Here is a 21,457-nt window from a genome sequence, read left to right as displayed (position 1 = left end):
ACATTACTTTAATACAAATAATAAAACCCCTAAATAAAAAAAACACAACCCTCGTTTAAACCACATATATTTATTAAAAATAATCAAACCCCATATACTTATTATCTGATCTCTTCATCTGTAAGGCCAGGTACTCACTGAATAATTTATCGACTGATATGTTATCTCAAACGATTGAACCTACAACTGAATACACACTGACAAGATTTACCTTTAGATTTGTGCTCTTCATCTGGTCCTTTTTCTGGTCCTCTAGTCTTCAGAGAATGACAGCACAATATTCATTCATTCATTACTGTCACATTGTCACACTGATTAAAACCGTCTTGTTATAGCTATCCACATGTCCTAACGAATTTTGTTAGCTTCTGTGACTCTGAAACGAAACATTCTGTCTCAGGACAAACAAATGAATTATTCCTTCTACAGCACTCTCTATATTTATTCAGCAGAACATATATCGCTAGCATCGGCTGAAAAGAACACGACTCTGTAAACTCTATGGAGATCGTGAGCATGAGTGCATGCACACTACATGATCAGTCAGCGATTGGTCGGAAAATATTAAGCAGTACGACCAACCAAATGAAACGATGATCGGCACTTTGGGACAACTTTAGATCTTCGTGTCACTATACACACTCACATGATATCTGACCAAACGGTCGGATGTCGACTGGTTGGAAGTTTTTCGTGCAATCATTGGACCAGTGTGTACCTAGCCTAAAGTAGCCAATCATGTAAACTTTTACTCCAAAAAGGCTTGTAAACAACCAGAAACCAAACCATAATATTGGTAATGTAATGTTGCTGTTGAAATAAAATTGCATACTAGGGGCCTGAGTCATTAAGGAGAGTAAAGCATAAAAAAGGAGTAACATTTGCAACTGGGCAAAACCATGTTGTATTGGAGGGGGAGGTAAATTTAAAATGTGAGGCAGATTTATAGTTTGGGTAGGGCATGTCCTAGATCAACTTTATATTTCAATGTAATAATAAAGCTAGCAAGTTTTTGTGTGCTAGATGAAAAAACAGCCAGTATTTAACTTATGTACAAAATAATAAACTGATTTGCACCCCTTGCATTGTAACATGGTTTGTCCCAGAGAACATTTACTCCTTTGCTTGCCTTAATGACTCAGGCCCTAGGTCCCTAAGTAGTAAAAAAAAAATACCTCCCCCCCCCCAAATAAAAGAAGTTTCCAAAAATCCATGTAAACATTCTTATCTTCAGTCACAATGACCCCATAATAATTCCACAGGACCAGTTTTGGCAACATAGAAAAACCATAAGGATTGCACTAGCTGTAAGTAACAGAGGGTACTATTGGAGGGACACTCCACCTTCATTTGCTCGATAAGGGAGATAGAAGGAATTTGAAAAGGGTGGGTGTTCCAAAAGTAGACAATCTGATTATTATTTTAGTTGTGTTATTTACACTTCTATCTATAAACCAAACAATTTAGCAAATTAATGGTTTATTTAATTTTAAGTTTTCAATATATAGAGTCAACTCAAGTTATTTATTTGTAATATACTAGAATATTATAATCCTGTCATAGTATTTTTCAGAGGGAGCTTTATCTATAAATTGTACACACCTTTCAATTCAGCATATATTTATTTTAAAGAACATGCATCCAACACCTAGCAACATGAATATTCATGGCCAACTCTCTATTACTCCAGCATAATTTTTATGCTTCAGTTCTTCATGTCTTATTCATGCACTACACTATGAATCACAAACATGAAATCTAAAGGCTTACAAATAAACAAAATTAAATTATAATTCTGAATGAATTAGAATTAACATGTTTTCTTACTGTTTTTTACTGTTTACTTCTCAATCAGTCCAGGATTTTGTATTTGTATTAAAGGACGTATAAACAAGACATGTATATAAGCACTTTTGCTATCAGTTGTTTTACATTTAATACCATAGTCTATATTTAGAATAAATAGATAAAACATTTTTTCCAGACAATTAGTTTGAATGGAACATATTACATTCTATATTATATTAGTAGAAAAGGGCATTTTGGATGTTGAGTAGAATTTTAAACATAATATTGAATAGTTTACATTGGTTAATTGTATCATCTAAATGTTTTGATGTTTTCAAACAAAATGATACTTTTCCAAATAAATTCAGCAAATGTTAAACATGGATTTGCATGTACTTTGTCTGATTCATTTAAGAATGATCTGAGCAACATTTAGTTTAGTTGTATTTGTATGACTTTTTATGGAAACAAGTGTTGATCCTGGCCAAAAACTATTTCAGGAATACAATTTTAACTGCTAATGTGAACCACAGTTGAATAATAACAGTGCTAATATGTACTATTCATTACTCTGATTAATATGGCTGTTCTTTGTAGCTGAGATTGATGGATACAATTAATGTATGTTGTGAAGAAAGTAGGAGGATTGCACTAACTGTATTATTTCACATTTTTCTCAACAGATTTGTTTAGGCTTCTAAACCAGCTTGTTTAGATGTATGTCTTAACCTCTTTAGATCCTCACTTATTTACAAAATTGCATTGACCAGCTGTACTATGTTCCATTTTAAGGCCCTTTTTACAATACATTAAATGAAAAGCATTGTTCCATCACATGTGCTGCTTACATTGTTAATGTGGTTCCTGGATGACTTCTTATGAAGTGTGAAAGAAAGAATCTTGCCTGAGGTCAAAATTTCCTTATTTTGGCCATTACATAGCATCACATTGGCCATCACATAGATTTCTAATTTATAAGCTCTAATTTCCTAACATTTCCTAATTATAAAGCTTTGATGTGTATTAGATAATAGTGTTACACTTAATTAAATCTAAATTCAACATTACATTGTGCTCTATACTGTTTTGCCATTTCCCAAAATTTTCATATCATTTATAATATAATTAATACAATCATCCATGCATGTAGCCCTTTAAAAACATAATAAAAAAATAAATAACCAGATCACACTTTTTAGAAGAAAAGAAATGCCAAAACTCCTCAGAACCCAGTCACTTTTTAATTTATTGCCTTTGTCTTTAATAGCTATGTCTCTTGCAGGCAGATGATAGTGGTATGCAACCATTTTAATTGCAGCAAATCAGAATGTTTTCTCTCTTAATTGGTGAGTGTATTACTCTAACATTTAGGGTTGCTAACTTATCAGTAATTTGGCAGCCTTGCTGGTAAATGGGTCAGCACCAATATTATTAATAGGGTTAGTATTTTTTCCAGAAAAGGGGGCAACCATACTCACATTCAGCATCATAACCCAAATACCTGATAATATATATAAATTGCAACGTTTCAAATAGATATTCAGGGGCTCATGTGGAGTTAAATGCAATAGCGCATTCTATGTATAATATGAATTTTTACTGTTTTGCATGCCCAAAAAGTACTATGTAGCCCTATGTAGACTTGCATCTCATGCTTATGGTCACTTGTGGCCCCTTATGTTTGAAGAGGCAGAACTGATGAAGAAGGGGGCATGTAAGGGTTAGTGATATTAGGGTTATGATGCATATGTGTCTGCCAGGAGATGGGCAACTTGCGGTGCTTGACCTCTGGAGTAAACTACAAACTGATAGTGATGACGATCAGCTTAGATTGCACTTTATTATTAGATTAGTAATTAATATATAATTACTTGTGGAGCTGTGTGTACTGCTTATCCTGCATCCCTTGTAGATACCCCAGTGAGCAGTAAATGTATAGTAGTTTATAATCAATATGATATATATTAATGCGGTATGATACAAAATAAACATAATTAGACTTCCCATGTGAACATCATGAACATACATCCAAGCATAATTTATAATGAATTAATAGTATGTGTATTTTAAATTAATTATTGTACAAAATGAGTGTACAGAAGCTGCTGTAATTGTAAACAATTTGATTATAATTGAGCTTGCTTTAATTACTTGTAAATAAAATACCACAAACACTATTAAGAGTGATTCAAGTAAACAAACATTTACATTCATCTGACTACAACCAGTAACATAATAGCAATAGGAGTTATGGTGGCTGCATTTGGCCAGAGAATTAGGGGCCTAGGTTGTGTCACCATAGTTATCTGCTCTCTTGCCAGTACCTCTGCTTTCACAAATTACACCACGGGATTAGAGTCTTCTCTCCTTTTTTTGACTACTATAAAATTAGGTATTGGGTTATTATTCCTCTGTCAATAATAGAGGAGCTCCATTTGCTGAAATAGAAATAATAGGGCTGGCAGTCTTGTTCGAAATCTACAGTCACATTGTACTGTGTTATATAGGTCACACACAAACAGGACTGTTCCATTGCTCCATTGCTAATTGTCATTGATGAAATAGAAATAATTGTGCTGGCAGTCTTGTTCTAAATATGCAGTCAGATTGTACTATGTTATCTAGCTAACACACAAACAGGACAGCTCCATTGCTAATTGTCATTGCTGAAATAGAAATAATAGGGCTGGCAGTGTTGTTCTTAATCTGCAGTCACATTGTACTGTGTTATTAAAATTTATTGACATCAGTACACAGAAGACCAGGAGCACCAAATAGCTGCTGGCTCCAGTCATTATGATAGTAATCCCTCTACGTCATCTGCTAAAGCCTATGTTTCCCTTTACAATGCAGCGCCGCTTTAAATTTAATCGCCGAAGACGCTGAACTCACGGGTGTTGAAGAACCCGCATGTTAATACATTTACCCCCTGGTTTGGTTTAAAAGAATTGACCAAAAAACGTGACACCTCTGCCATAACTCCACATGATCCTACTATCAACTATCAAAATCCAAAGAATGGTGGAGGATTATTTAAAAAATTTTTGAAAGGTATAAATACAATAGTTTTATTAACAAAGAACAATGTTGCTTGCAAAAGTAATGTAAGCATGGATGTCTAAATAGACGTGTATATGTATTACTGAAACCTTCCACCTTGCTACTCTTTAATCAATATTGCACAAAGTGTTTGTAATCTGCACTTTACTTCTAAGGTACCTAACTATATTATAATTTTTTGGGCAATTGGGGCTGATTCGAAGCTCAGTGATGAACTTGCTTTTTGCTGTGAACTGCGATGGCTCTTTTTAGTGCATTGTCTGGCACCCTGGATTGGTATTGGTCTGATACAAGCACACAACTGAGTGGGGTCAGCGCTCATCGCCATGTATTAGCTGTAGAATTACCACAGTTATCCAAGGAACAGGTGGAGCGATCAAATTAACCATAACTGATTTCATGATTCATTCTCAGTTCCATTGTAACGGCCATGTGCTCAGGGTGATGGCGATCTCCTCGTCTTCATCTTCCAAAGCTTAGTCTGCAGGGGCCAGTGACACACTCATTTGTTTTCTCAGGTCTTTTAGCTGTTCTTTAAACTGGACATATTTATCGTCCTGCCTCAGGGCCCCGTCTGTATTATTCTTCTGAAGTGCAGTGTATCTCTTGTGCACAAGCTCTCTTAAATCCGGGATCTCATCCGGTGGGTCACGTTTTAACTTAAGTCTGGCCTCCTCAACTGCGTTTATATATTGGTTTAAATCTCTGTTCAATGCAGCATATTCCACCATGACAGATTCCATGCTGCCCACATGTTCCATGTTACAGTCTGTCTGAAGCAGATCTAATGCCACTCCAGTTGTAATATCCATTCCTGTTTCTACATAAGTTTGGTAGGAGATGAGAGGGAGATATCCACAGAGGAGAAAGAGATTAAAGATGCAGCACGAGCAGACATGGTTTAATAATGTAGAGTTCATTGACAGCACTGTTAGGCTTAAGGTAGCTAAGCTATTGGTAACTTGTATTGTGGGGGCCCAAACAAAGCAAGCACTTCAGCCACAAATGTGGCACTGATTGTCGCTGGAGTGCTTGCTTTGTTAAACTGTACATGTCCTTTACAATATCTTACATAAGGGTGGGGTGGGAGGGCCCAAGGACAATCTTGCACCTCTTTTCTTTTCTGCCACTGCTGTGTGGCAATGTTTCCTAGATGTGCTATGAACTGCCCTGTGTTTGTATCATTGATCTGTCGCTTTGCATCCAGCCAGGTTGCTGCAGTCTTTGTTTGAAAGTGTATGAAAATAATATTGTGACCTGTGAGTTGGTCAAAATTAAATGCAGATGACTTGAAATTAGTGTTATTGAGGTTAATAATAATGTAGAAAATATGACTTTGTTAGAGGGGTGCCTCTTTCTAATCTACAATACAGTTCATAACAGAATGCAAAGATATCCACAATCATGCGCTCATTGTCTTACCACAATTAAAATGTTTAGGGGGGTATTCAATTGTCAGCAAGTTTTTATTTTTGACCGTGTTAAGTCATTTTAACGCTGTTTTTTATTATTTTCGAGCGAGTTAACTTTACCCGCAACTCAATTCCATTTTTAACGTTACGTTTTTTTTTCATGGTCCTCTCGCGCTCCAGTAGAAGGTCTATTGAAAGTATAGGGTGTGCTAGAGGCATCCGCATTAAAAGCTATTCAATTGTTTCTCAATGCGGCGCGTTAAACAGCAAAATATGCTGTTTTATCTCGCACCTCTTTGGGGTGTGTTAAAAATAAAAAAACCTCTGAAAAGTATTTGAAATCATGTAATAATGTGGAAAAAAAGTTAAACTTATGTTTATCACTAATGCCTAACTTGTGTAAGTTGATTTTCTTGTGAAAAAATAATGAAATAAAATAAACATAAAAAAAATTAAAAAAATTAAATCACTAATTAATTATCTTTATGTATGTTTTTGGTACAAATATGAATGTAGTAATGTGTTTGGACATGGTATAGATGATTCTATGGTAAAAAAAATAGTTCAATTAAAAAATATGCTAAAGAAAGTACTGTAATGTGGATATCAACTAGAATGGTTGTGTAATGCAATAAAATGTATGAAAATCCTTTTTTTTGTGTTATACATGACCGCGTTAAAACTCCCCTTCACTCCCCTAAAATCTCGCAAACACAATTTTTAACGCGCGGGAGCAGCGTTCCCTCTTTTTCAATTGAACTGCACAATGTGCTGTGCAAACTAAAAACGGTCGTTATTTCAGTTAAAAACCCGTGGGAGATTTTTTTTTTTAACTCTGCTGGGAAACAAAAAACTCTGGGACAATTGAATACCCCCCTCAGTGTCTGCCACTGTAACCAATTCTCAATAATAATGGTTAAATCAATTAGCAGTGTTAATGTTAAATATAAGTGTCAAGTTAGTAAATGCAGTTAATACAAATTAAAATAAAACCAAAACAAATTGTTGAGAACAACTGATGCTATTGGTGTAATAATTGATCATAAAGGAACAATTGAGTGAAGCAAAAAGCGTAATGAATTCTGAATTCTTTAATTTGTATCATCCATGTTCACATTTGTGTGTAAGCATAGGTAATTAGTGTGTATCTTTCAAAACAGTACTGCGTCCTGGATTCCAAAGTAGTCCTGATGTGATGTTGTGTTGTCAAAGGAATAAAATGTTCTCTTTTTCATTGGGAGTTATTTAAATGGTTCAGACAGAGATTATCATAAAGTTGTATCACTGACATCGGATGTAGTTATTGATTCTTGTGTGATGAATTAATGTTTTGAAATCAGCGCCCCTAAATAAAAATACCATGTGTTAGATCGAATCATAATGTATTGATAGTGGGATGTAAATGGATAGTACTTACATCTGTATGTAGCTTCTGGTGTTGGACGCTGGGAGAAAATAGCAGATTGTATTTAGGATTGGTTGTAGGGACAGGGGATGGAATAGGGGGTATTGGCAATTACCAGTTCACCTGCAAAAAAAATCTATATGAACCTAAAATTATTAATTATTCAATAGATATAAATCACATGTAACAAAATGACACAGATATTCTATATCAAACAACATAAATGTAGATCACCTATAGATACAGAGAAGTACATTTTTAAAAGCTGAGTTTCTCTATTTAGACAGACATGGTCATCAAGACCAGATATAGATAACTGATAAAAAGATCTGTCTTTTAGTGGATGGTAGGATAATAAAATTCATAAAAATGACAATAAACATATCCAGTAGAAGCTGAGAAATGCTAGCAAGTAGCTGCTCACTTTTGCACAATAATCTGGGGGACTGTATAATAATAATTATCACAATAAAACTACCTACAGGATATAAAATAAAACTTCTTAATTGAAAATTAAAAAACAGCAAACCTCTTAAGATCTCCTCAGTCAGACTAAGTTGTGAAAATTAGTGTCTATAATCCACATCAAAGTGGTTATGCAACAGCAAAAAAACCTTCACTGTGGCTAAGAATAATCATCTTTAATAAACAGGATCCCTCATTATAATAAAAGGAAGATTTCCAAAAGGATATTTTTTAGACAGGTACCAATCTGGTAGGCTGCCACCCTTGGAGACAAAGGGAGTGACTGTAATATAAAAAAACAAAACCCTGGACATAGTGTTGGACTTCTGAACCATTGAGTGCCCATTACTTTATTTTGTGTCCATCCTTAGAAGACGTTTAACCTTTGCAACATAAATTCAGCACAATATGGATGTAATAAAAAAACAAAAAACAACAATATAGATGTAATAAAAAAACAAAACATTCTTCTATTTGTTTAAACAAGTAAGCAATGCACTAACAAATTTCCCAAACTGAATATTCTCATATTTTAAGGAAAAAAAACAAGTCTGATAGGGAAGCATTATCTTGGTTTTTGCTTATTTCATCCCACAGCTTCAGATGACCATGCTGAGGGTTTTTAGCAGCCTGCAATAGGAGAGTAGAGTGGGACTGGCCATTCATGTCGAATGAAACAAATCTCTCCACCAGTGCATAAATTAATCATAGCTGGAAGGCAAGAAGCATCAACCAAGATAATGTTATTGAATAGAATTTAAATATACATAAAAGCCTTATTTTGTCACATTTTGCAGTTTAGCTAGCTGTATTTTAAGATAAATTAGCTGCATTTAATTTTTAATGACTAACTGAGGATCGGGATCTGCTATTACTTTTATGAAAAAGAAAATAAAATAAATATTACTTCCATTATTGGAGAGGTTGACAAGAATAATGAGAATTGAAATGAAAATGTATGAGATTCCTGTTCAATTGTATTTGATATTATGTAGACTAAATAAGATGAATTATACAGTCTCTATTTTCATCTCAAACCACATTTCCTCAAATTAGATAACAAAATGCATGTATACTATACTATGCAAACATGATGTAAAATGTTGAGAATTTTTTGAAGGAAATAAAAAAAAGCAATGGAACATGAAAAATTATACTAAAACCACAGAAAAACTTGCTAATACAGTAATCTCTTGTTTTCTAAGAAGCAATACATGTTGATTGTTTAAGGCCAGTACACATGATAGAAAGAAAAAAGACTAGAGCCCAAGTGCTCATGTTAAAACTAGACAGCAGAGCATTAATCGCTCATTGTGCACCATAGTGTTAGGCACCCCCTCAGCCAGCAACACAAAACCCGGAGTCTACTCAGAGGCCTGGTTTTCGCTGGACAGACTTGGCCGCAGGCAGCTGAGGGTCGTGAATTGTGCGCTGACTGGGTAGAACCCAGTGATTGAGGATAGGAGCAATAGCAGAGTGAGGTCCAGGCAAGAGTCGAGGCCGGCAGCAAACAGAAAATCCAGTACACAGACCGGGGTCGGGGGTCACAGGCAAATCAGCAGTGTACAAGTCCAGGTAGAAGGTCAAAAGGGCACAGGCAAACAAACGAAGTCAGGAATCAGGCAAAAGGTCAGCAACAAGTAATCAATCGAAAAGGTAACAGCAACCAGGAACAGAGCAGGCTAGTCAGCAGCAACCAGGAACTATAACCGGCAGGGAGGCCTTATCCCTTCCTGCATTATAAACAGATGTCCACCAATCAGGATTCCTCCTGCACTGCAGGTAATCTAGCCCAGCTGGGCTATAATCCACATGATGTGCGCATGCGCCCGGCTGCCCTAGATGCTGGGACGCGGCGCTGGGGGCAATGAGCATCCCGACCGTTGCCTAGGCAACGACCGGGAGCTGGAGGAAATGACGTTCCGGTCATCATGACGACGGCCGGGATGCTGAACAGTACCAGGAAGTGAGTCGCAGCGGTGGCCAGAGCCGCTGCGGCTCGTAACACATAGCAAACAAATCTCTGTTGATGGCAACTGACAATGGTACTGAGGAGGTGTTAAAATTAAAGTCTTTTGGGTGGTACAAAATATAGATCTTTGACAACACCAGAATTCCCTTACCTCCTAAAGCCATAATAGCCTACTATCCCAGAACGTCCCGGAAACATCCCAAATTGTTTAGAGAGCAGGCAATTTTCCCTGGAGACTGCTCACTAGCTTGCAAAGTGAGCTTAGACAGGTCATGATGATGCAAATCACATCAAGCGATGTCCACCTCAGTGACAATGAGTGAGCAGGAGTGCAATTTGCATCATGATATGACTTGCTCCACCCACTTGATTATGCAAAACGCATCACCAAGCACTGCCCACGTCTTCTTTTTTTACCTTATCCAAGATGGAAGGTATGAAATACAGGTAACTATGCTTAAAGCTCATTATAATATCTCAAAAATGCCACTTTTGCAGTTCAGGTGCCTAAATTAGCACATAAAAGTAACCCATATGGTACTCTCTAGTCTGCCTATCATAAGAAAAAAAAATGTTTTGCATAAATTGCTGTTGTAAATTTTCATTACCTTATTTGAACCATTTGCTAGTTGTTGTTGTGCTTTTCGTTGTATTGTTTGCGGAGGTACCCATGGGTTACCTGTAGTTGCCTAAGGAACCTTCCATTTAATGTATTATCTGTCTGAAGGGCTGGAGTATCTCTGAAAAGTTTGAAGTTTGAATTTAGCACATTTTAATATGTGATCCACTCATTGCACCCTCACTGATTAGAGTTAGAACAGACCTATACGCAGGAGCACCTTGTAAGTGGTATATGACTCACCCAAATTTGCAAATGTAGGCAAGTAAGACTTTTACATTTATTAATGTTTCACAGAAAAGTTTTAAATTAGGTCTTTTTTGCTGGCAGAAACATGCTGGGGGCTGCTTTTATATTTGCTCTTAAAGCATAAAACCAGGCACAATGGGCACATCAACAGTTGCATAACATCACAAAGTGAGACAAACACCTTTTGCCTTGTGCTATACATTTTTCGTGCCTTATAAATTACCCTCAGTATATATTACAAAATGGAACTTACATAAGAAACAGCTCAATGATCAATTACCCTTTTGTTACTTTTTATCACTCCTCTTTTCACCTCTTTAATAAGACGAAATTAGAAAACACACATGCACAAGCCCTTATTACCATAGAATGTAATACATGCAAAATAAATCATGTACCACAGGTGGTTAGTTCTGTTTCTTAAGTAAGTATATTTACAAAGGGTACTACTTTCCTGTTTGTAAACACACCTAAAACAAAACTGTATGGGAGATTGACCAATACAGTTAAAAGGGATGGATCATTCCAGCCAAATCTCATTATTTATTATAATTGGCTTTGAGCATAGGCAAAAGCAGAACAACCTGTCTAAAGAGTGTCAAACACGATTGTGAGTCTGATACGATCAGCTCATATCCAATACTAGCCAGCTACACCTTGATGAGCATCCATATCCCAGTCTCCTAACCAACCAAGATAAATATTGTGAGTTGTCTGGGAGTATCCATGCCCTTTAAGTGATACATTTCTGACAACAATGCCATGTGCAGTAAGTTATCAGGCTTTGTTTGTATTATTATCATTATATTAATTATGCACCACAAATGATCCGTAGTGCCGTACATTATATTTAAAGTAGTATACATTAAACAAACAACAATAATCCATAACATATTATATATGCATGAAAACAATATAATATATAGACCAGACACAGTGACTAAACAAATTACACACAGATAACTTGGTAATGCAGATCAAGTTATTTAGTAGACATTGAGTGAAATTGATAGTAATGTCCAATATGAAGTGGGCCTAGGTTCAAGAAGTGCTGGGGAAACGGGCCTAGGGGTACAGAGCGTAATGGAATAGTTGAAGGAGACCATGAGAAATGTGGGCCCTGCTCGTGAGAGCTTACATACTAAAAGATAGAGGAAGACACAAAAGGGGAAGTACAGATTGGGGAAGTGGAGGTGATAGCTGAGGAAAAGAAGTTAGGAGGGCTGATAGGCTTGAATAATGAAGTGAGTTTTAAGGGAATGCTTGAAGCCTTGGAGTGTAGAGGCTAACATTATAGGGTGTGGCAGATTGTTCCACACGTGGGGAACAGCCTGGGCGAAGTCCTGAATGCAGGATTGGGAAGAAGTAATCAGTGTGGTCGTTAGGCGATGGTCATTAGCAGAGCAGTAAAGATTGTGGGTAGCTATGAGATTGGAGATGTCGTGGGGAAGAATTGGTTGAGAGTTTTGAAGTTTAAATTTAGTTTTTATTTTTATTTTAATCATATGTTTATAAAATGCAAGCATATTACACAGTTCTGTACATTGAGAGGATTACAATACAAAAAAATTACATTCAATGGCATGAAACAAAAATGAAAGATGGCACTGTCCAAATGAGCTTTTTGATCTAAAAAATGTGGGGAACAATTGATACATAAGGTAGCAGAATAACAATTGTAGCTGCTAGTGGGGAATTATGGATGGTTACTGCAGAAGCATTATCTGCCACAAAAATAATTTGTTCTTTTGTATATTTTATTTATCACTATTAAATAGTGAATTGTTTTAAACAGGTCATATATGATTTCTGTTAGAAATATATTAGTTCAAAGTAACCAGGTACATGTGGTTGAATCATTTTTAGCTGTGTTATGTCTCAATATTTACAGCAAGTGTTCAATAAGGTGAATCACTTTCATGAAACTTAAGATCAAATAAACGCACAATAAATAAGATGCAGTAATATAATTCTTGACTTTTTCTACCTTCCACAGTAGTGGTCAAAGTATATTGTTGGTATGTCTTACCACCACTGCTCCTACTGCTTTTATTGTAAAAACCGTCAATTCCTTTCACTTACATTCTCCATACGCCACTTCTAACTTTCCACTTTCGACCACTGTTCCACAGTCATTAATAACAGATATTTTTTTGTCTTTAACAGGAATACCAAATAGACATATTTTTTGCTCAAACGTGGATTGACAATCGTCTCAGGTTCAATAGTACAATGAAGATTCTTACCCTCAACAGCAATATGGTTGGCTTAATCTGGATTCCAGATACTATCTTTCGGAACTCTAAAACAGCAGAGGCCCACTGGATTACAACTCCCAATCAACTTCTTAGAATATGGAATGATGGTAAAATTTTGTATACATTAAGGTATGTCAGTATTCTCATTTGCTGTTGACTTTTTAACTTTTCAATCTTTTCTTGCAGAGTATACTTTTTAACTGCAATAAAGAGAGACAAATAAAATATATTTATTTATAACCTTAAAATACACAAGTGATGCTAACATATGTATAAACTACTGGAAAAAATATATGTATAATGATGGAGGATGTTATTGATTCAGTGTTTATTAGGAAAACTAATACTGTATTAAAACTGTATTATAAGGAATAACGCACCCCAAATGTAAATTACTACTGAAATTGCAAGCAACACTTGATTTTCATGACCTGCAGAATTTCTGTATTCACATAAGCCCCCTGTGTCTTATAGTATCCTGCATTAATGCTTGTAACATATGCAAGTGTCTTAATACTATAGGGGGGTGTTATGATAAGAGTGACATAGAAATAAGTTAATATATTTCAATGCAAATTTATTTAGAGAAAGCTTCAACTATATAAGGTTGAAATATAAGAGATATTTTCCACCTTCAGATCACTTTTTTGTATGGGATAGCATAAGATGTGATTTTGGGTTCTATGTAGGGAATCTTTAATGCGCCAAAAAACTTAGTCATATATATCAAGCAACATGGATTTAATGTATTCATAAAAAAGAAAATGTCTTGCTATTGAAATATTTATTTTCTTGTGTTTGAAGTCAATATATAACCCCCCCCCTAAAAGAAAATGACCCTAACATACAGCCTACCTGTACATTTTGTAACAACAATATACTAACTTGCAAAAGACTTTATTACTAAGTGGTCAAAGTGGAAATTAATAAGTGGAGCTATGAAATTTAAGTGGCGGTATGGAAAATGTAAGTCAATGAAAATTGATAGTGTCATAATGAAGGCAGTAGGAGAAGTAGCAGTATGACATATATACAACTATAAACCAGCCCTCTGCAACCACTGAGTATGGATATATAGTGTTAAATTCAGACTCAGATTTTGGACAGTAAAACATTTTCTCTTTTCTTCACTCCATCAAGAAGCTCTGGCAACAGAGATGTCTATAGCTAATTATAGGTGGCTGAAAGTACATTATGAAGCGCTAGATGAAGTACCCATGAACCAAATGTTGGGTCCCTAAATATTTAGGATATCCTGCATTCCGTGGTGCTTCACAAAAGTGTGGTATTTATGCCTGTGAGTACACAGTATTCTTGCAGATTGTGTTTTAACAAATAATGGAAGTGAAGAGATGAAAGTCCTTTCATTTTATAATTTTCACATAATACATTTTTAGCCATCTTTTAAATGTAGCTTTACTTACTTTTTGGCTTTTAATTCTACGAAAAACACACCATAAACATGTTATATGAAGGTCTAAGATATTTTCTTTTAGTTAAACCCAAATATGGTATTACTATTTTATTACTTCCAGTGTAAACCATCAGTGAGACAAAATGGGGCCGAATCAGAGTGGGAGGCATGCCAATTTGCGTAGCGTATCTTGTTTGAAATTGATCTGACATGCCCAGAAAGCAGGTGCACAATTATGCCCCTTTGCAAACTTGCATGCTTCCTGCACTTAAGCCCACCTGTACTTGGAGAGGTGGAACAAAAGAAGGAAGGGGCGTGTAAACACAAGTAGAGTACACTAAAGATGTGTTCACGCAAATGCGGCTCATGCAGACCTATAGCAACATGCAGATACGCCTGTTAGGAGTCATGTGTTTTGCACTTGCTATAGGGCAAGTGCAAGTAGGTTTTGATTATTAGGACTTATCATAAACCAAAGTACTGACCTCAAAGGGTGATATCCGTACATTCATAATCTGATTTACACCGCAAGGAGGTTCTCTGTATGTTAAAAACCATCAAATCAACATTTATGTAAGTTAAGAGATTCTGCTATTCATATATATATTTCAGATTCAATATAACAAATAAAAAACAAATTAATTATTCATAGACAAATCATTATGGTTATTAAAATTCAGTATATTATCTGTACTACCTATAATTTAGAAATCTATATAAATTCTTTCTGCATCAATTGTACATTACTGTCCCTTTCTCTGCCATCTTCTTCCACATGCTGTATTATGCAAAACCTAAGCACCTCTGCACTTACTGTTATGACATTTTGCAAAATGCATAACTAATTAAGGAGAGAACTGGCAAATTTTAGCCTGGGGGCAAGACTCGTCTTAGCAACCCATTAGGAACATTTTAAAGGAAAGAAAATGCAGGTGGCCCAGTGATCCAGCCCAAGGTAGCCCACTATGGGACTAGTCCATGGGCAGATGCCCCCTAGCCCAGCCTGCCCCTGGTCCCAAAGAGTCCCTTTCACTATTAACCAATCACAAGCAGCCAGCAAAATGTTAAGTTTAATTGCATCAAGAACAGGCCTCGTAGAATATACTGATAGAGTTGGGTTTTCTAGCAATAGGATATCGCTGATCACTGCTGATTTGTAGAAATGGATGGTTTAAATTTCAGATTAGGGCAAATCGGTTTGCCCATATTTAGTTATTTGTGACACTGCATTTATTACTAAACTTACCTCTGATATATAGGCAGTTAGCTTCAGTTCAGCGAGGTGGGTGGTGGAAAGCCTCTTGGGAGGGCTTACCTTGGACGTCTGCGCTTGATTTTGTTGATTTGAGGGTTGGTGCTGCCTTGACGGTTGTTCCGGGTGTTCCAGTTCCGGTTGTTGTTGGTTGTTCTCTTGTCTTTTCCGTGGCGCAACCTGTTATGGAAATAAGATGGGGAGTGGGGGGGGGGAGGAGAGAACAGGCGAGAGAAGTATACACGATAACAGCTGGAGCAGTGGCTCTGCTGCAGTGGGAAATGTTTATAGCTTGTTTTGCAGTTTTTGTTTACAGCTTTTTTGCTTTGGTCTATAGCTCTAATGCCGTGTATACTAAGGTGATCTAAGGAGTTCTTAGAGTTATTAGCTCTATAGGGTATGGCGGGCAGGGGGGGTAGGTCTGCCCTGAGTGGGTTTGGGGTTAGAAAATAGCAGGTGTACTGCTAGCTTGTGTGGAGGCTTGCTCTTCTGTATTTATTTAAATAAATACAGCTAATGGGTGATCTAGTGGAGCAAGTTTTTTAGGGGTTGTCTGTTAAAAGTGTTTGTAAATATGAATTGGCGGTGTGGTGAATGTAATTAGTGTAAGACTATGCGGATAGCTTGATTTGTAGAGGGGCTTTTCCGCGTTCAGGTTCCTTATGTTCTGGATGAAAATTATTTGTGTTTTGTCAACCAACGCGTTTCGTCCGGAGACTTCGAAGTCTCCGGACGAAACGCATTGGTGAGACAACACACAAATAACGCGGAGAAGCCCCTCTACAAATCAAGCTATCCGACGAAAGGTCCAAGCACTCCAAAGGCAAAGCGTTACAATCGAGGAAAACACAGCACTGCAGTGGAACGCACAGGCGCCTGTGCGTTCCATAACAAAACAGGAAGTGAGGCTTTTGGAACGCATTTGCGTTCCAGGAACAACGGAAGTAAGCCGCCAGGCCGCAGCCACCCAGACCGCTCGTCCAGCGCTACACATTCCAAAGCCAACCTACAGAAAACATCCACCTAACCGAGGTAACCTGCCCAGAGGAGCCATCCCACACCAAGCTACACAAGAACTGCCCTTTTAAGAGCACTCTAAGCAGAAACGCTATAACACCCTCCATCAGCACCACATTGAGCCCTAAGCCACACATATCCCCCTCATTTTTAGCCTCTATATCCCCACACATAACTGAGCCCACACTTTATCTATAGCACATACCATTACACATATTCACATGACATCTCCATTCTTACACTAATTACATTCACCACACCGCCAATTCATATTTACAAACACTTTTAACAGACAACCCCTAAAAAACTTGCTCCACTAGATCACCCATTAGCTGTATTTATTTAAATAAATACAGAAGAGCAAGCCTCCACACAAGCTAGCAGTACACCTGCTATTTTCTAACCCCAAACCCACTCAGTGCAGACCTACCCCCCCTGCCCGCCATACCCCATAGAGCTAATAACTCTAAGAACTCCTTAGATCACCTTAGTATACACGGCATTAGAGCTATAAACCAAAGCAAAAGAGCTGTAAACAAAAACTGCAAAACAAGCTATAGACATTTCCCACTGCAGCAGAGCCACCGCTCCAGCTGTTATCGTGTATACTTCTCTCGCCTGTTCTCTCCTCCCTCCCCCCCCACTCCTCATCTTATTTCCATCACAGGTTGCGCCACGGAAAAAAAAAGAGAGCTTCAGTTCAGCGTTGACACCTTTTTAATGACATTTTATATATTATTTATATGAATTTACAGAGTGTGTAAGGGTGGCCGTGTTTATTACTGTCTTTCTTTAAGCTTCTATTCATCTGTACATATTACATTATATTCTGTTCGTTGCATAGACCAGAGACATTGCCTAGACACCATGTACAGTCATATAATAGTCATATAATTAAACACTCTTACAAAGACCCTATTGCACAGATTTTATTCCCATCAACTTTGCACATACTCAGGGCCTGATTAACCAAGGCACATATCTGCTGATTTTGTGCTTATCACAAGCAAAATAACTCTGCTCATGACCAGAACTGGGCCATATGCAACTAAATGCACCAATGTTCACTGCATCTAGGTACACAAAGAACACTTACTACAGCCTACGATTTCTGTGAGTGAATGGGGCAGGAAAGGGGCTTTCTTCCCTAGTCAAAGTACAGTAAGGTCATGCTAAACTCAATGCATGCAGACATGTCTGCATCAAGCTTTGAGCATCTCAAAATTACTTGGTTTTTCTGCCTAATCGCTTGCTCCAGCTACAGAGCTAGTCTATATCCTGAATACAAGTGATGACAGACTTAACATCATCCTAATAAATGCATTTCAGGGAAAAATAAACATATATAAAACATTTTTTTTGTTTTTATCCGTGTTGTCATTATTGCTTTTATTATTAACAGACAATATTAATTCAATAGTTTTTAATTTCTGTGCGTTCTTTTAAGAATGTTTATTCCACTTAGGCATTGGATGCATCCTGCAGTGTCTTGTGTAGTAGAACAGAGCAGACCTACACCCAAATTCATCAGCGCACGTATCTTCTGACCAATTCCTTGTTGTATTTAGTCGTATACAAAGCCGATTTACATGCATTTTTAAACGCACTTTGCGCACAGTATGCAAACCTTGATGAATCCAACCCTTCATGTCTAGCCACATTGCACAGACCACTTTTTACATTTCAACTGCATTGGAACTAATGGAATAATTGCTTGGGTGAGTGAAGTGTTTTTTTGTGGAAAAGGCAGCATAAAAGAGATTTGCTGAATTATGAAGCTTTATTCACAGTATAGGAGCATAGGAGAAGGTTTACAGACAGGAATAGAGATGAAGAGATACAGCAGGAAATAGGAGAAAACCACAAGAGGCTCTTTGTAAGATAGTGGAAGCGAAGCAAGCAAATACAGATTGATTGCATGCATTAGTAACTAATTGTGATGTATGTGTGGTTTTTATTTTAATGTGTTTATGTGTGTATTAATGAAGTGAGTTTGTGTCTCTCTGTTAGTGCAATCACAGCACATGCAATTAAGGTTGTAAGTAGACATTTGTGGACCCTGCTGCAAATTTTGCTAGGGCCACCATGTATGTTATGTGGGCAGTATAACTGCATGGAGACATAGTTCTGCAGAACCATCAAACCCAACAAGGACAGCTAACTACTGTATAGTGTTTGAACACTACTTGACTACATTGGAATAGTGAAATTGTTTAGTGCAAATAAAAAAAAATAGTTACTGTTGTGGGAGCAGTTTCCTAAATAAGTGTGAAAAAATATTAATTTGACTGAATAATCCCTTTAAAAGTTAATTTCACACAAATGTAAAAATAAGTAAATTATTCTCACTGATAATTTCCTTGAAGTATAAAGTGTAACACTTCCTTCATTTTTCTGTCTTTGAGTGGCTTCCCAAGCTGTCTTTGAGAAACATGTAAACAGATAACATGGAAGGTAATATTTGGGTAGAAATTAATGTGGAGTACATCATTGGTGAATGTAATTTGCTTATTTTCTCTTCGGACTTTAACGAATGGGGTTATACCCAAGCAATAACACAGGGTCGGACCCAAAAATTTTTTCACATAAATGTACAAGTCATAAAGAAAAGAAAATACATTTTATCTTCTATAGACGTGTATTTCTTCTTTATACATGTATTTAAATTAATTGACTTAATAAGTCAATTAATGAATAATAACATCATAAATAAAGCCTAAACAATTTTTAGATCACTAAAATAACACATAATCAATAAGAAACATCTCAAAAACTCAACTACTATACCGTATTCGTTGCTTCCCTAATATATCTCTTTGGATGCAATTAACAAAACTATAATATAGCAGGTCGAATGACAATAGTGAATAAATACATGGACAAAGATATATTGATAGTTCATGCAAGGTAAATATAGTCCAGTGTACATCTTAGGAACTAACCAGGCCTAGATAGATAATCAACTCTTTATGTACACACAGTCACTCATATATTTCCAAAAAGTGAAATTCAATGTCCAACCTTTATACAGTAATAACATTTGTAATTCAAATTTCATGTTTCTTAATTCGACCCTTTGATTACCTCTGGTATTAACTAAATGGCCTGTCCTACTATGTCACCTCTTCCAAAATTCTCATAAAATGTTGGATACTCAGGCCTATTTTCTCTTACCTGGATTTTAGATTTTTTCCTTACTTACATATTTCGCAAATAGCGTAGGAAGGTATCTAACAACTATATAATCAATAGGCCCACAAAACCTATTACTATATATTGTACTATAACCAAGATATGGCACAGTGGCTCATTGGTTAGCACAGGGCCTTCTTATCTTTGTGGAATTTGTATGTTCTCCCTGTGTTTGTGTGGATTTCTACTGGGTGCTCCAAAAGCATATTGGTAGGCTAATTGACTGCTGACAAAATTAACCATTGTCTGTGCATTTGTGTGCATTAGGGAATTTAGACTGTACGCTCCACTGGGGCAGGGTATGACAAATATTCTCTGTACAGTTCTGCAGAATTTGTGGTGTAATATAAATAATTGGTCATGATGTTGATGATCCATTGGGACAAACCTGCACCTAGCCATCAAATATGATCCCATGTCTGTTTGTTAATTTCCCTAGCCTCTTTCTGCAATTCACAATGTTTTTTATAAATGTTATTCAATCACATCAAGTCGATCTGAAATAAAAGTACAGCACTTTTGGCCTAATAATTTACATACTCCTCCTCTCTCTGCTAATAATACATCAGTGACTTCTTAGTTGTGTAATGACAGTTCCTTATTTGAAGAAATTCTTCATTTACTTTGGAAAGTAGCTCTTTAGTTTCAATTATAACCTTATCCGAAAATTATTACTGTGGATTACAGGTCCCAGACAAAAGGTTTAAATATTGTTGGGAATCTGTCTTTTAAATCGTCAAAGGCAAGCTTTGCTTTGGAGCTACCAGAGGGGTCAGCTGCTAGTCACATGTACAGGAAAAATGGTTTCATTGCTGTTAAGTACCTTAAATGCTGGCATAAGCAGATTTCTGATAAAATAGTCTTCTCTATAACTTTGATTTTGAAATTTTGGATAATTAAAAAAATGTGTTAAGGAGAAAGGTTGATGAATTCAAATCATATAATCTGTGGATTGTTGAGAGTAAACAAAGAAACACCACCCCCCCCCCTTATGGCCCACAAATATATATGGTAGAAACAGAAAGGCAGTGTGAAGAAGGTGCCTTAATGTATTAACAGCAGGTAATCAAATGTGTTCTGTAGCTTCAGCCATTCCCGCTGTAACAGAAGAACAAGCAGCTGCAATATCTGCAAAAAGGGGGGTGGAGGGTGATAGAGTAGAAGAACGAGGCAGAAAAACAAACTGACACAGCTACCTTTAAAAGATGGAGTCTCAGATGCTTTGATGTTGAAAACAAGTCAAGTTTGTTAACTCTTGTGTACACGGACTACTGATCCTTAATTAGATCAAGAGGTAAAGGGTATACATTTGCACATGTTTTGTGTGGAAATGAAATGTTAGGGTTCTACTCAG

At 36.6% G+C, this 21,457-nt stretch overlaps 1 protein-coding gene across 3 annotated transcripts in view; it reads left to right on the top strand.

Moving 5' to 3' along the window:
- GABRG3 (gamma-aminobutyric acid type A receptor subunit gamma3) overlaps positions 1-21,457 on the top strand; it is a 515,770-nt gene that overhangs the window by 282,972 nt on the left and 211,341 nt on the right. For all 3 annotated transcript variants that reach the window (XM_075200111.1, XM_075200109.1, XM_075200110.1), the window contains exon 4: positions 13,137-13,357. In XM_075200111.1, coding sequence (XP_075056212.1) covers positions 13,137-13,357 — 221 coding nt within the window. The remainder of the gene's footprint in view (positions 1-13,136; positions 13,358-21,457) is intronic.

The sequence above is a fragment of the Mixophyes fleayi genome, chromosome 2 (assembly GCF_038048845.1).
Source record: "Mixophyes fleayi isolate aMixFle1 chromosome 2, aMixFle1.hap1, whole genome shotgun sequence".
Taxonomy (NCBI): domain Eukaryota; kingdom Metazoa; phylum Chordata; class Amphibia; order Anura; family Limnodynastidae; genus Mixophyes; species Mixophyes fleayi.
This window is presented reverse-complemented; position numbering and strand designations above follow the sequence as displayed.